The 14,984-nt window shown below is 38.9% G+C and overlaps 1 protein-coding gene across 1 annotated transcript; it reads left to right on the top strand.

Moving 5' to 3' along the window:
• Positions 1-892: 892 nt before the first annotated feature.
• Positions 893-7,130, top strand: NUPL2 (nucleoporin like 2; the record flags this gene model as incomplete). Its single annotated transcript, XM_009573439.1, has 6 exons — positions 893-1,145; positions 1,999-2,093; positions 2,410-2,486; positions 4,540-4,626; positions 6,348-6,432; positions 6,562-7,130. Coding segments are annotated over 6 exons (1,166 nt in total), but the record flags the coding sequence as incomplete, so codon positions are not given.
• Positions 7,131-14,984: the final 7,854 nt, after the last annotated feature.

Genomic DNA, 14,984 nt, shown 5'->3' on the forward strand with positions numbered 1-14,984 from the left:
GGGGGGCTGGAGGTGCTCGCTGGGCGCTTGGCTGCGCGGCCCCCGGTGCTTGCCCCGGGTGCCTGCCACGGGGGCTCCGAGCTTGGAAGCAAAGCGGCCCCGCTTTCGTGTCGCTTTGCCTCGAGCTGTCGGCGGTGGCGTCTGTTTTGGCACTTGTGGAGCTGGGCTCTGGCGAAGGTACTGCAAGATGTGCCACAAGAACAGAGAAAATATCAAAATAACTCCGGGAACTTTGCTTGTAAGAGCAAGTTTCAAGCATCTGCGCGTTGTACCTTTTGAAGGGTTTTTTAATTCTAATTGGATATGGGTCTTTGGAAGGTTTCGGTAGGCAAGAAACATGATGGGGAATGTTATTGAACAGATAGATACAGTTCTGGCAAGAGTGACACGACTACAGTTGCTTATCTTTATACCTGCTGAAGGAGGTTCAGAGTTTGCCCGTAACACGCACGGATGTGTCCGAGGTCTTAAAACTTAACTTGGGAGGTCTTTGCTATGCAGCAGAGCCTCTCCTATAGCTATGTAGGCAGGAGCCCCTGAATGTAAATGTACTGTGAGTTAAATTTAATTTTTTTCTGCTGGGGTGGTTACGTTATGAAACAACATAAGCAAAACGGAAACAGTCTCTTTTCTGCAGTGCCACGAGTTGTTGTTGGCATGGTGATGTGAGGAGTAGTTCACATTTACCTCCGATTCCAGAACTACTCTGGGTAACTCACTAGGTTAAGCTCACTAAATAAGTAGGTTAACTCATTAGAAAAAAACTACATTTTCTTTTCAAACTTCTTATTGCCACCATAAGAATAGTTATACTTACAGTTTTTGTTGATGTTGTATTAATATCTGAATGATTTAAAATTTCTGTTGTTTGCTTTTTTTTTTTAATTGGAAGGTACTAGCAGAGGAGGAGGAGGAGGATGGGGTGCCGCTAACCAGAGATACACTAATGTTATCCAGCCATCTACCTTTAAGTCTAATACATGGGGTGGCAGCAGAGATCACGGAAGAGGATTTTTTGGCTCCTCTGATTTTGGATCGTCAGTCGGCAGCAGCAGAAGTGCAGACTTTTCGCAGAACAGATTCTCTGCATTAATGAACAGTCAAAATATTGCTGATGGCTATAAAGATGAAGAGGAGAGACTTCTGTAAGTTATAGTCCTGTCTCACTGAAAGCATTTAGAATGAGCAGTTTAAAAGCTTACTGACTTACTAGAGAGAATGCAGAGGACACGATCATGAGGAGGAAGCTGGGACGTGTAGTAAGAACTATAGAAAACATTACTTCATTTAGTTCTCTTGAGTTATGCTGGCATGGGAAGAAAGCGATCCTTGTTTTGAACCTGGGTTGGGCAGCTAGACAACTGTGATGTTAATAAGATGGTATGGTATTTAAGTTGTGGGCAGGAGGATAAGGAAGGAAACAAAGATTTCAGTACTTGAAAATAAGGAGTCAGAGCCCCTTGGACAGCATTTCAACCATTTAAAAAAAGAAACTCTTTGAGAAAATGAACTATTTGACTTAGTTTTCCTGACACTTAAGATAACAAATTGTTCTGCTAATAGCAAAACTATTGAAACCTGGTTTCACATGCGTGTATGTTAAGAGTCAGTTGAGAGTGACCAGCAGGTTCAAGGTGATTACAGGGCAGGTGATGAGAAGTAACAGGTAGTGTGATTTCCTGAAGAAGTAAGGTTTTGGAACCACTTTCCATTTTTTTTTTAAGATTACATTAAGAAAATGCTGAACAGTTTATTTATTCAGCTTCTCAAACATGAATGTATATTCTGTTACAAACATCTGAAATACTTAAAGTCTTTGTTTGTTTGTTACTGCGTACTGATCTGCTTGTCCGCTTTAGTTTTTACCCTTTCATTGTTTGTTTACATTTGAATTTATTTTTGTTGATGTAGCTTCTATTTCTCTGCTTTTGCAATGTCTGGATTTTTATGCTTTTGATTTCACCTTCATCTATGGTTTTATTTTGTTTTGTTTTCTAGCGAATGTGTAGTGAAAGACATGGAAGTTTGGGAATCTTCAGGACAATGGATATTTTCATCTTATTCACCAATGAAAGAAAAGCCAAATGTCTCAGGTAGGTAATGTTTACTGTTGCCGCGTATTGCTGCCATTTAGGATGTTTCTTACACTTGTCCACGCTGTTGTACCTCTATGGAACCTTTTCCAAGGTGATGATTTGCTTTGTGGTGCAACAGAAAGGAATATTGGATTATGGCAAATTCATTTTGGACATTCACATCTTTGAAGTTCTGTAATTAATCCTTTTTGTGTCTCCAACTGTAACTGACTTACAGATAATGTACAAAGGCCCATTTCTTCATAACTGTAGAGGGCAATTGGAAGTATTAATATATTTTCTTGGAGGTTTTTGATTATTCCTCTCCTTATAGGCTTTCCAGATTTCTCGCCAGAAGAGTTGCATCTGGAGTATTATAACTGCAGAGCAAACAATAACATTCAGAACTATGTAAGTATTTAAAAAATGCTGACTTTTTATGTGAACACATTTCGAGATAGGACTTGTTACTATTTTTCAGGTGGCAACTCTTGACTCATTTAATTACCAACTCTAGGAGATTATCAGAATGGCAAAATATTTTTAAATTACTGTGTACCAAATAGAATGCAAAAATAGCTGCTAGTCTGTATGCTCTACCATAACTTCCTATTTCTCTCTGAGATCACAGGTTAAAACTGTCAGATCTGGGCTTCTAAAACTGGTCTAAATGTCTAGACTCATCAGCTCCTACAAAAAGTGGTGGCAATAGACTTTTAGCTAGTCTCAGTTAAATGTATGGTCTTTCTAAACCTGGACACTCCTTATCTTAGTCTTGTCCCTGCTCTTGTGTCTTATTTGTAGAAGTTATTTGAATCCTGTCTCAAAAGTTTAATACTTTGTATGCTATTAGTCAGTTTGATTGTTATAGCTGCATATATAGCGCTTTGTGTAGAATAGTGGGGAAGTTTTATTTGACCTTGTTCTCTTATATACCTTTCTTGCAGGGAATTAATGCTGAAAATAGTAGATACTTCTAAAGGAGTATATACATTTCTAGAAAAGAAATAGTATATATGTTTTTATATATATATATATGTAAAAATTTATATGTATTGTTCCTCCTTCATAGTCCTACCAATATCAAGGAAGCTAGCACAGTTCAATGTTGTGCCAGGAAAGGAATTAGGCTATTAGATAGACACAAGTACAAACTAAATCAAGCTACATTGCACAAAAAAAAATGTATTACAGAAGGAATTGCTGTTGTCACCACTCTTGCTTCACATATTTAGAATTACCAGAATTGCATTTCTGGAGACAGGAGAGATTTTTTTTTTTTAAAAAAATAACTTCAATTAAAAAAATAAACTGAAATTATTAAACAATACACTATGCCTGGCTATTAAAAAAAACATTTGTGGCCTCACTGAAGCACTGAATGCAAGTTCATGAAAGTCTCAGTGTGGAGATGATAACTGTATGATACAGTTCTCTCACAAAATGTTTAAGTACAACATGTCTTTTCCAAAGCATGTGTTTCTGTTCTTAAACTGGGCCAAAATCTGAATTCTCCAGTCTGTTGTATAAGAGCTGATACCAAGCAACATGATCTTCCGGCATGTGACTAGACACAAAGAATTACTGATGTTTGTGATGTAAGACCCTTTTGAAAAATTAAGGAATTTATTTACAAAAAGATCACTTATTCCACTCTTGCAGGCATTTGGGACATTATATGTTTTGCTTGGTTAGTTTTTAAGGAAAATTCAGTTAGGCCAGGCTTCCAATAAGGTGTGTTGATAAACTTTAATATAGGCAATTCAGGTTTGAAATTCCTGAAAAGTTATTTATTTAATGACTTTCCAGTTTCTTGTTTAATCACAGTTATGAGATAGACACAGGTACTGTTTATTGCTGTGTATGTTTTATGCAATAATCTGTTGGATCACATTAAAGGGGCTGTTTTAAATTAAGGAGGTTAATTTCTGCAAAGCTAAATATTTCAGGATGATACTATTAAAGTGTTCTGAATTATAATGTTTTGAAAGTGGCCATTTTTTTTCTGAAAATGTGGGAGAAGCTAAGGCAAATCTTAGGACTTCAGCTTAATGAGTAAGCACATAAGTGGACAAGCCAGAAATAAAACAAAGAGTTTGTTCTCTTATACTTAAAACTTAGATATTTTGTGTGTGTTTTGTGGGGTTTTTCCCCAAGAACCTAATTCATCTATAGTGATAGAACTTAGATTTAGAAAGCCCCAGGACATTTTTTTAATCTTATTGTTACATGAAGTAAAAAAGTTGATTTAAGAGCAATAGTAAGAGAATTGAAAGGAATTCTGTGTTAATAACAAAAATTTCAGCTTCTCACCTTGAGTTTTCAGGAAAGCAAAAATCTTGTCTTCTTGGCTTAATGAAGTTTCTTTTCTAATTCTAGAAATCTTCTTTCAGTTTAGCTGTCAGATCACTCTGGTGATTATTCACCAATAATAAAAACATGCGCTTTTTTCCCCCTTTTTTAGATAAATTCTGTCCAACAGTTAGTGGAACAATGGAAAAATCGGCTGCTTCAGCTGAAAGCTTTAAATGCATCAACAAAAGCAGCTTTGGTAAGTGTTAATGAAAGGTAAAATGTTTCTGTTCCTGATACCATTTTTTTATTAATCTTGGGCAAATGTTTTTCTTAGATTCATGTTTGTTTAGACACATCCCACCAAACTGTCCTGCAAATGGCAACATTAATTTCTGCTACAAAGATTTCTAAGACACGATAGTTGTAATATGCCACCTTGTTTTTAATGAAGAGATGTTGCAAATGTTCCATAGAAACTTCAGCTATTACCAAATTATTTAACTACACTTCTACTAACTTTGTATGATAGGTATTTCTCTAAAGATCACAGGATACTATATTTTACAACCAAATATACATGATTCTTTTAGGGCATTCTTGTTTGCCCCTAAATAGATGAGACATGAAAATGTTTGGTTCCTAGATTCACTGGCAATTTTATGGTAGATCTATGAACTGTTCTGAAAATCTCAACTATGATGTGTTATATTCTGGCACTGCAGCCTTGAAAAACATCTGGCACGAAAGTGTTTTGCTGACTGGTGGCATGAAGACCTTGACAGTAATCTTAGAATGCTCTCCTGGGAACATTAGAGAAAGTGGAAAGGGTGTAAGGAGGAATTACATAAGAGAATAATGATTGCAGTTTGAAAACTGCCCCAACTGTCCATCTACGTGTTTTCTATAGGCGATAGAAATGTGACTCAATATTCTAGCTCTGCCTGAGTCAGGTGAACGTGAAAGTCTGTGAACACAGTTTTGGGTCTTACATCCACCTTTCTCTGGTATCATGAAATCAGTGAATTGCAGGCAGGTATTACAAAACCCTGTAGTTAACTAAGGAAAGCAGTGAATCAGGATGGTTCCATGTTAGCAAGGCAGCAGCTGGATCCCAGGTTTGGAATACCATCATTGCAAGCAACATGAAAGTAATCATAGCTTAAGGTTGGGATCCCATCCCATGTATAGTAAGAGGCAAATATCTACCCCCACCTTTTCTTCCATGTGCTGATGTTGACTTTTCCAAGGTATAATCAGCAGACGGGACCAGGATTGTCCTCCAGGCCATCTTAGGATATATAGAGCATTTCGGTAATGCCAGAATGACAAATGGATGGATAGGTGGGAGAGAAACTATTTGGATAAAATTTGAAGATACAAAGAGTAGTTGTTCCTGGGAAGGTGACAAACACTTGAGAATCTAGATGCGTCAGAAAAGAATGCTTGAATTAAAGCCAATATTAAATAATTAGGGAGACAGAGTAAGTTGATTTAAGTGGAGTCTGGATGAAGTGCATTAAAGCTTTAGTAATATGATCATACCCCTTGGTACGTTCAGTGCTGAAGGTGAAGAAGTGGGATTTGGGCTTTAGCACAGAAGACTAGATGTGCCAAGGTAAGAGAACAGACTAAGTCAAAGCCATGACATAGATAGGGTCATAAAGCGCTAACTGAAATAGGTGAGAGATGAGAACGAGAGCTGGAAGAGGTGTTCAGGTCATTGACTGACAGACAAAAATCTGTAAATTGTAATATATTTGTGTTTCTAGAGTGTTTTACAGAGAATAGTGTATAGCCTTAAAGCATTTTGTTCATAGCTGCAAGAGCATGCAATCGTGCTGAAAGTGATCAGTGTCTAACTTAGTCTAAGTTGTATTAAACTGGACTGGGCAGCTATATTTTTGCTTCAAGTATTTATTGAAAGACATTTCCCTGTTTGGACTCTAGTTTTCATTTATGTATTTGGAATTTTTTAAGCTATCTGAATTAAAGAACACGGTCACTCAACCATTGCCTGCCTTTGGATTTGGAGGACAGCAAACATCAAGCTTTGGGTTGTCAAGTAAGTTCCTGCATTAAGAACCAACAGTTAAACATTTTGAGTTCTTCTTTTGCATTATTGAAATACAGCACTGGTTTAGTATCACAGATGTGCACATTCTAACATTTTTTATAAATTTTATAATTGCAGGCTTTCCTGTGAACAGCAGCAGTAACAGTGCTAGCAGTTTCTCCTTTAAAACAAGTTCCAGTCTCGTCAGTGCATCATCTGGAAACACCCCTGCTTTTGGGAGCTCTTCTGCTGGTTCTAATCCTCCTGCATTTGGTGTGACGTCCTCTCCTAGCATATCCCATTCTGTTGGTTTTGGCAGCCCGGCGGCTCCATCTGCATCCTCCTTCTCATTTAAAACTTCTGAAACAACTAGCGGTTTTGGAACTTCTGGGTTTTCAGGGTTTGGCAATTCTTCTGCTGTGAACTCTTCAAGCACCACTCCGCTTACAGCCTTTGGAGCTTTTAATGCAGCAGTAGCAGCTTCTCCCTCACATTCAAGCAGTATTTTATTTGGACAGACTGCCAGTGCCTCTGGACATAACATAACATCCGCATCTTCTGCAGTCACAAACAATACTACATCAGAAAAGTTATTTACACCAAAGAGCGAATTATCAGCTGAAGAGTTGAAACAATTTGAAGCAAAAAAGTTTACGATGGGAAAGATTCCTCTTAAGCCACCACCATTAGAACTTCTAAATGTTTAGGACTTTTAAGTTTATTCTGAAATAACATGTTTTTGTAACTTCTCTGATACCTCAACTACACAATTTTGTGATTGAGTAATGAAATAAAATGCTTCTATTTGAGTTAATTTTCATTTCATCTCTAAGTCTTCTGCAATAATAAACTCACGGGTACAAACATTTGAACATTGTATTTTATCATTTCTTGGTTTACATCCAAGAAATGAACTAATGAAAATAAAATTTAAAGTTCCCTTTTATTTTCTGTACTGTGAAATACTGAGCAAAAACTATATTAAAAAGGCTTTGTCAAAAGAAAGAATGCTTCAGTGAGATATTCACAGCCTACTGTGAGTAGAGTGCTAGAAAGAAACGGTTGCAGTGCAAGGCTGCTTGTTGTTGGACCACCTTGTCTTTTGCCTCTTATTTAAAGGGTTTGTGCAGCCTTTGTCAATTGTGTTTGGAGATAGAGGGCTCCTGTGCGGTCTGCAGCTAGCTACATGCTTCTGTCACCTGGGAGTCACTTACCTCCCCTGGTTGATGCAATTCAGCTTTTGTTAGTTGTTCTACTTGAGGTCATAATGCATGCATTAATGTAATAGAATTTTGTTGTCTGATTCTCAAAACTTGATGGGTGCATATATTAGCAATATCTTTTCTGAACTGATGATATTAAGGTATATATTTTGCCAAGATGCTATAAAGCAGGGGTCAGAAATCTTCCAGAGGAGGTATTAGAGTCAGGTGAAGGAACATTTGTTCTTGACCAGGCCCTCTCATTAATGGTTTAAAACTACCAACCCTCATATTTAAGAGGAAAGCAAAAGTTTACTCCATGATATACATAAAGAAATTGCTTGTTTCTTTAGCACTTGAAGATAACATTTCAGTTCTTGCTATGGACCCATGGTCCTACTTAAAACTTCACTACAGCTGTGTTTCCTACCAAAACTCCATAGCATACTGGAAGATGGCTTGCTAAAACAGCATGAACAAATTTAACATTTAGGATGATCAGCTGTGGGTGGGCACTCTGCAGGCTTAGCAGAAATCCAGGTTCCTCAGTCCATGTGCTCAGTGTAGATGTACCAGAAACATGCATATGTTATGTTAAAAGTACCAGGTTGCGTATATGGATTTTTCTGGTGATTGTTTTGTAGATGAAATAAGGCATCTGCTTTTTGTTATTGTTGTTAATGACCTAGTGCAGGCTTCCTGCAACTTACAAACAAAATACTGATACATTGGCCAGGAGTTCCATTTAATTCTTATGAAATGTGTTTTTCCAAGTGGGAAGACTTGTACAAATTAAGACATGTACATCTGTCAGGGCTCACTTAGCTCTGGATCGTTTATGCCACTGTAGTTGCAGAAAACCCCCGTCTTTACAGAAGTTGTTAAATTCACTTTTGTAAAAAGTTAGTATTTAACAACAATAAAACAAACAAAAAAGTGTTTGTGGCTTGTCAGATGAATGCCATAACTGCCTGAACTCACTCTATTACATGCTCTACCCTTTCCCCTATTTCATTTGTGAAGCCTTAGTGGTTCACAAATCCAATTGTATCAGAAAGCTACAAGGTTTTTTTAAAGTTCCTATAGTTTTTATTATTTGTATTAAAGCAGCATTCTAGCATAGCAAGAATATATTCTGGAGTAAAGGTACAGACTTAAGTCTTGCTGATAACCTTAAGGAGGATTGTGGATAGTTGTCTTATATTTAAAGTAGTAATAGTTTTGAAGCCACCTGTGCTTTTTTCCTAATCTTTTTTCCTAATGCTCATCCTCTTAAATGACTACTCTAACAAACAAAAAAAGAGAGGAACATTCTAAGTCACAGTTATGGATAGGCTACCTCTGACAAATGCCAAAACTATCTTTACTAAGATGAAGTATCTTCATACACAAGGCCACTGCAAGATTTTTGAGCTTCTGTACCTCAGTGCTGCTGCTGTGCTATGGAAGACCTTAAAGCAGCTTGCTTTTGAACTTAGGTGATGAGCTAAAACTTTCAGTCTTTCTCAGAGTATCTCAGCAGGCTAAGCTGCTAAGCTGCACTAAGAGCTTTCAAGGCTCTAAAGTGCAGAAGCGCTTTTTTAAGTGGAAATGCTTTTGCTTAAAAAAAAAAAAAATTTAAGGCCATGAAAAATCTGAATAATCTACTATACGTACCCAGAAGAACATTGGCTAGATGTTCTCAAACATCATTCTAACCTACAGCGACCTAAGGGGAGAAGGGAATTTAAGTCTTGGGTCACCATGCAATTCAGAAATGGAAAGGTTAAGGGAGGTATTCCTAATTTAGATGACAATAAATAAACATTTGTTTGATCGAGTTTTTTGACTAAATGCATTTTTTCAGATCATCTCCTCACCCTCAAAGAAAAATAAAAAAAAAAATCACTATTACAGAGATATGAAGACTTGATGTTTCATCCCACATGGGCTTCTGAGCATCTAATAAGATGGCAGAGAGTAGTGTGATATGACTTTGCTAGCAAAAAAAATTTGGCTGCAGAAGTAGAGATAAGGATAGGATAGAATCTATCCTATTGATTCTATGGGCTTACTAAACTGTAGAAAATAAGCAATGATTTGTCAGTAAATTAAAGCAATCTTTCCCAACATTTGCACCATATTTCGGGGTTTTTTTTTGCCGTTCATCCTGTTCTGCTTTTGGTAAACTTGAATCAAAGTTGGTTGCTATTACAAAAGTGGCTAAATAATATCTTCCTTTTAGCTACAATCCTTTCATTTTCTTAACTTTTCCTTTTTGCAACTGCTTTTTTGTTTGGTATATGGCTGCTCTCCAGAAAGTCATAATATTGTGATCTGGCATATAAAAACACATATAGGGTGGCAGCAAACTCACAGATCTCACTTACTGTCATTTTAGAACAGGAATCATGAGGTGAACGTCCAAGCAAAGAGGTGTAACATGCCCTGATTAGTAGAAGAACTTGGTCTGTGAAATAGGCAAGAACATTCAAGCTCCACATGATATTTTTCAAGTACTTCCCTTGCTTTGAAATAACAGGATTTATGAGTCACTGAAATTCCTGCGGTGTGGCACAAACAACTAATTTCAAGAATGATTTGAAGTTTTGTTTTTCAAGAGATCATGGATTAATCCTCAGACAGCAGCACTCAAGACTGGCTGAACACAGGAGGAAAACCCTCCGCTGCCCCAGCAGAGGAAGCAACCCAGCATCTAACAGATGGAATTTTCTCTGCCCATTTTCCTCCAAGTGATACTAGCAGCAGTGGGAGATCTCAAAATGTGAGCTAGTAGCAGAGAAGCGGGGGGGAAGTGAGTCTCAGAAAGCATTACAATTTTGTCTTAAAAGTTAAGCGTCATAGTAGCCATGTGCTCTGTAGTTCACTATACGCAGCAGAAAGCGGCGAGGTAGCCTTACATTGAAGGAAGATGGACTGCAAATAATCAACTGGCTAGATTTAAGCCTCAGAGAATAAAGGGCATCAACAACAATAAATTAACAGCCAGAAGGATAAGGAAAGAAGCGCTTTCACAAACATGTCTGGGGGGAAAGAAATACAAAAGACCTATTAATACAGGAGCACCAAAGTGAGATTGATAACTCTGAAATGGTGGAAATCTATTTAAAAATACTTGAAATGAGGGACAGTTGAAAAATCAATGAGGATGTAATACAGTTACTGATAAAAGGCAAGTAAGAAAATATTTGTGAAATGTGAGCTTACTGCAGCACAGTGGGAGTCCAGATAATTTGCTGTACTGGTCGGTAAAGGAATCAGCTAATGGACTTGCTATAGTTCTGATAATTATTTAGATAAGTGATAGAGCACTAGGGATGTGCTAGCAAACTGGGGAAATAATGTATCTTAGCAAGCAAAGGTACTTATTTTGTTGATCGTTGATGGTTACAAATAATTTGAGGAGATTCTAAAGGCAGATCATCTGGCTTTTAGTAAGGCATTTGATATAGGCATTTAAGAGGTGTCAGATGTTTATGTAACAGTGATTAGGGTTAGCGATTAGTCACAAACATTGACAAGTGAGTGAAAGCTTTTTGCTTGTAGTCCATCTCCCATATCCTAATGTAGAGGACAGAGAGAAACCGTAATTTGATATTTATCTATCTGGGCAGTAATGGAAGAAAAAAAGCCATAGACAGTTAGACAATTTAAATAAATATCTAATTGTATTTGACCTAATGTAAGCCAGCAGCTAAAGGAAAAAATTACACTACTAGTATTCAGAGAGACAGAGAAAACCATAGAGTTGAAAGGGACAGTAAGAGATACGAAGCCACAGTGGTTTAGATCAGTAAAACGTAGTAAAATCTCCTTCCCCGCACAACTTGGTAATGCTGCGTTTGGTTCTGGGCAGGCAGTTGCCATAGAGGTGTGTGACAAGTAGGAGGAGGTTCAGAGAGCAACCAAAGCGATTGCCGGCTGGAAATGAGGATGTAGGAGGAAACTGAAGAGCTGAAAAATTACTGCTTGGTGAAAGCAGAGGCTGTGGCATGGAATGACTGTCTTGTTGAAAGGGTACCCTCTTAGAAGGGAGGAAATGGGATTTTTTTAAGGCATCTTGACTAGTAACCAGAATATTGCAGTACTTCCTCAGCAATGTCTTAGGAAGTTTCCCAGCCGGGAAAGTCCTTTTCTTCCTCTGTTAAGATCTGGCCAAGCCAAAACCAAGACACTAGAAACAAATCCCTACCTGTCAGGACTAACATTACATGTTCCCAGAGATGCGGCAGTCAACATAAGTAGATCTGATCCCTTGCCTTTGAAGCAAAATACTCCTGAAGGGAGTGACAAGAGTGCAACGCTGGCGCAGGCAGCAGCGTGTGCCTGCCACCACTCCTGGGGGGCCAGCCATAGGGAGGGAACCTCTCTCCATTGAGTTTAAAGAGGCAGATCAGCTCCCTAAAACTGGGAGTGAATGTGCCTCTTGGTCTTGAAACTCTCACTTGCAATGGCCTGGTTTTCCCATTAAGAATAACCAAGTAAAAAACCAAAGAGTAGTTCTCAGCCACTCAATCTTAGGCAATGTTCTTATTGAATCTGCAGTGCTGTTGCAAGTTTTCAGTTTGGTCTGCAGTATAAAGCTAGGCACATTCTTCCAACGCTGTATCATGCAACGGGCTCCTTCATGGGACTTACTTACCCTCCTGCAAAAGCACAAAAACAGATCTTAAAATGGAGGGAAGAAGAGCAACAAGATTTAAATGGCTGATTAACATTTTTGTTCAAGTACCCGGATTGCTTTGTCTTTCCTCCACAGACATGGGGTTTGTTCTTACCATGTCACATGAGAGACATAACAAACAAGTTTTACGTCTTACCCCTTCCAGCAGGCAGATCTAATTGCATAGTAGTCATCAGAAAAATTATGTGGTGGTTTTAAAGTACCTGCAACAGTTATATCCTGTTCCACCTGAATTTCTGTTTCATTATGGCAGTACACTCTTAGCAAAACAAATGCTTTCTAGTCAGCATCAAGTCATGCTTCTTGGAGCCTTATCTTTGCAAATCACATGAAATATGCCCATTGCATATGCCCTACAAAATAATTAGATTAGTTCTAATTATACAAAATAAACCCACCCTCCTGTATGAATCAAACATGCAACATTTGCATATGTGCGTGTAAAACCACAAGTCACATCACTATTAAAGGGAGACTAATGAGGTACAGTTTTGATCTCTGATAGCTTAGCTTTTCTGTCTAACCAGTGCTGTTGCGTTTTTCTCAGCCTGACAAGTATCTGTACAGCTCTGGCTTGTGATGCACTTCAGTATTAAAGCACTCCTTATAGTCACATGAGATTTTGTTGTTGTAGTTTACTTCTGCAAGTATGGGTTTCTCTTGAAGTATCTGTAATGATGAAATAGAACTAAAATCATATAGAACTGAAATAGCAGTTTATAACCATGGGTTGCATTTAAAAAAAAAAGCCTGGTATCACTTACTGTTTCCATATGATAAATGGACAGTAGATGAGCTGGAGAAGAACCCTCTGTATTTGGTATACATTAACCCTTTCGGGCAGAAGAGAGCGTTCAGCGTTCTCCCATAGCCTCTGTGCTTGCTCAGCAGCTCCCACGAGGCTGGGGACCAACCGGCCCTTGCAAAGCAAAGCGCTGCTTGAACTTCACTGTAGGAACTTGGCATAGCATAAAAGAGAGACCCAGCCTGCAGGCAGATCTGCCTGCCTTGAGATAAGGCTGTCTCAAACTTCACTGTAGATCCTCCTGCTTGGAGTCTTCTTCAGACATCTCTGTCTCTATCTAACCTACCTGACTTCCTGGAGACTGATGCCTTTACCCCCTGCCCTGCGTGCCTCCCACTCCCCCCAAGCTCCCCGGTCCCCTGCTTTTGCATACCCAGGGACATGACTCCCTTGGCCTCCCCATGCAGGTTTTGCGGAGGGAAATGGCCACCAGAACCCCCTCCTCTCCAGAGGTCTGTGCCTCTTCCTGAAGCCTACATGGGAATTCGCATGTGCATACAACGCTGATGACCCTGTCGGGACACAGTATTCATGAATTATTTGAGACACCTCCAAGCTAGCCCGAGAACACAAGCAGAGCTGTACATCACAGGTAGGGGCTGATACAGCTCCAGCGTGACTTGTCTCTCCAGCTGGGGCTGTTTCAAGCTTCTGTCCCATTAGTGCCCTTTACTCACACATTCAAACTCCATATTGTGTAAGATTTCTAGCAAAATGAATCCCCCTTAACCTTTAATCATCTTCTATGACCACTGGTTAACTCCTCCTGCCTGTTCTTCCCAGGCAGCGTCTTTGCCTGTACTTCTCAGGACCACACCTAGAAACTCAGAGATACTAAAGCTCTCCCTCCAGCCCTGACAGGAGAGTGCTTCTGGTTCTCCAGACACTTGTCCGAAACAGGTCAGAAGGTTTCTTTTCTCCTAAAAAACCCACTGATATAGTGATGAACCTTTCTGTCTGGCTTGTCCTCTAGTCCCCCAACCCTTCAATAGGGAGCTACAGGGATGGTCTCGGGCCCGAGCTGTACGGTGGAGGCAGAGGCGGCACCAGCATTTTGTCATCCATCAGGTGCACAACCCAGGGAAGAAGGAAGCACCTCTGGGCCTCCACACAATAATGACTCTAGTCTGTCTGCTAACAGTTGCTTAATTGTCTGTGTCTGCTAACAATCAGATTAACTTTCTCCTATTTTTCCCTTCTGAGTAATGCTGTACGGAGGATGAGGAAAAGAGGAAAAAAAAAAAAAAAGGGCACAAAGTACTCAGGCAAGTTTGCTGAAATCCACAATACCGCCAGAGGAAAAAGCCATCCTTCTTTCCACAGTAAAACTACAGAGCAATGCCTATCAAAGGCCACGCATTATACAAGTAAGACAAGCAATGTAAGTTAATGCTTGCATCAGGAAATACATCTGGTTGCCAATAATAGGTCCATACTGAGGTAAGCAAGTTACGTTGGACATCTGACAACATATAAGGCTGTCCTATCTGTGCTGAAAAAACAGGGGGCTCCCTCTGACCTTTTCTTCTCTATTTATCTACTTTCGGTTTGGAAAAATATTGGGTAACATTAAAGAGATTAGCAGAGAGTCTCAATATTAAATACAGTACTGAAGAAGAAATAAATAAATGCACACAAGATGCTTCTTGATCACAGCTGCAATAAACTGGTTCTGGCAGCAAAGAGATTTTCTCCTACTTAAGTGGTCACTGGACACATTCCATCCTTATGATAATCTACTTTAAGAAGGTTTATTCTTCCAACAATAACATAACAGAAACAGTCACAAACAGAGGGAGTCCTATAAAGTAACTAAAGAGTACATGAGAACAATATGTGGTGGTTTGTTGTTGTTTTTAAAAATCTGTTT

Source organism: Fulmarus glacialis, unplaced genomic scaffold (assembly GCF_000690835.1).
Source record: "Fulmarus glacialis isolate BGI_N327 unplaced genomic scaffold, ASM69083v1 scaffold19282, whole genome shotgun sequence".
Lineage (NCBI taxonomy): Eukaryota > Metazoa > Chordata > Aves > Procellariiformes > Procellariidae > Fulmarus > Fulmarus glacialis.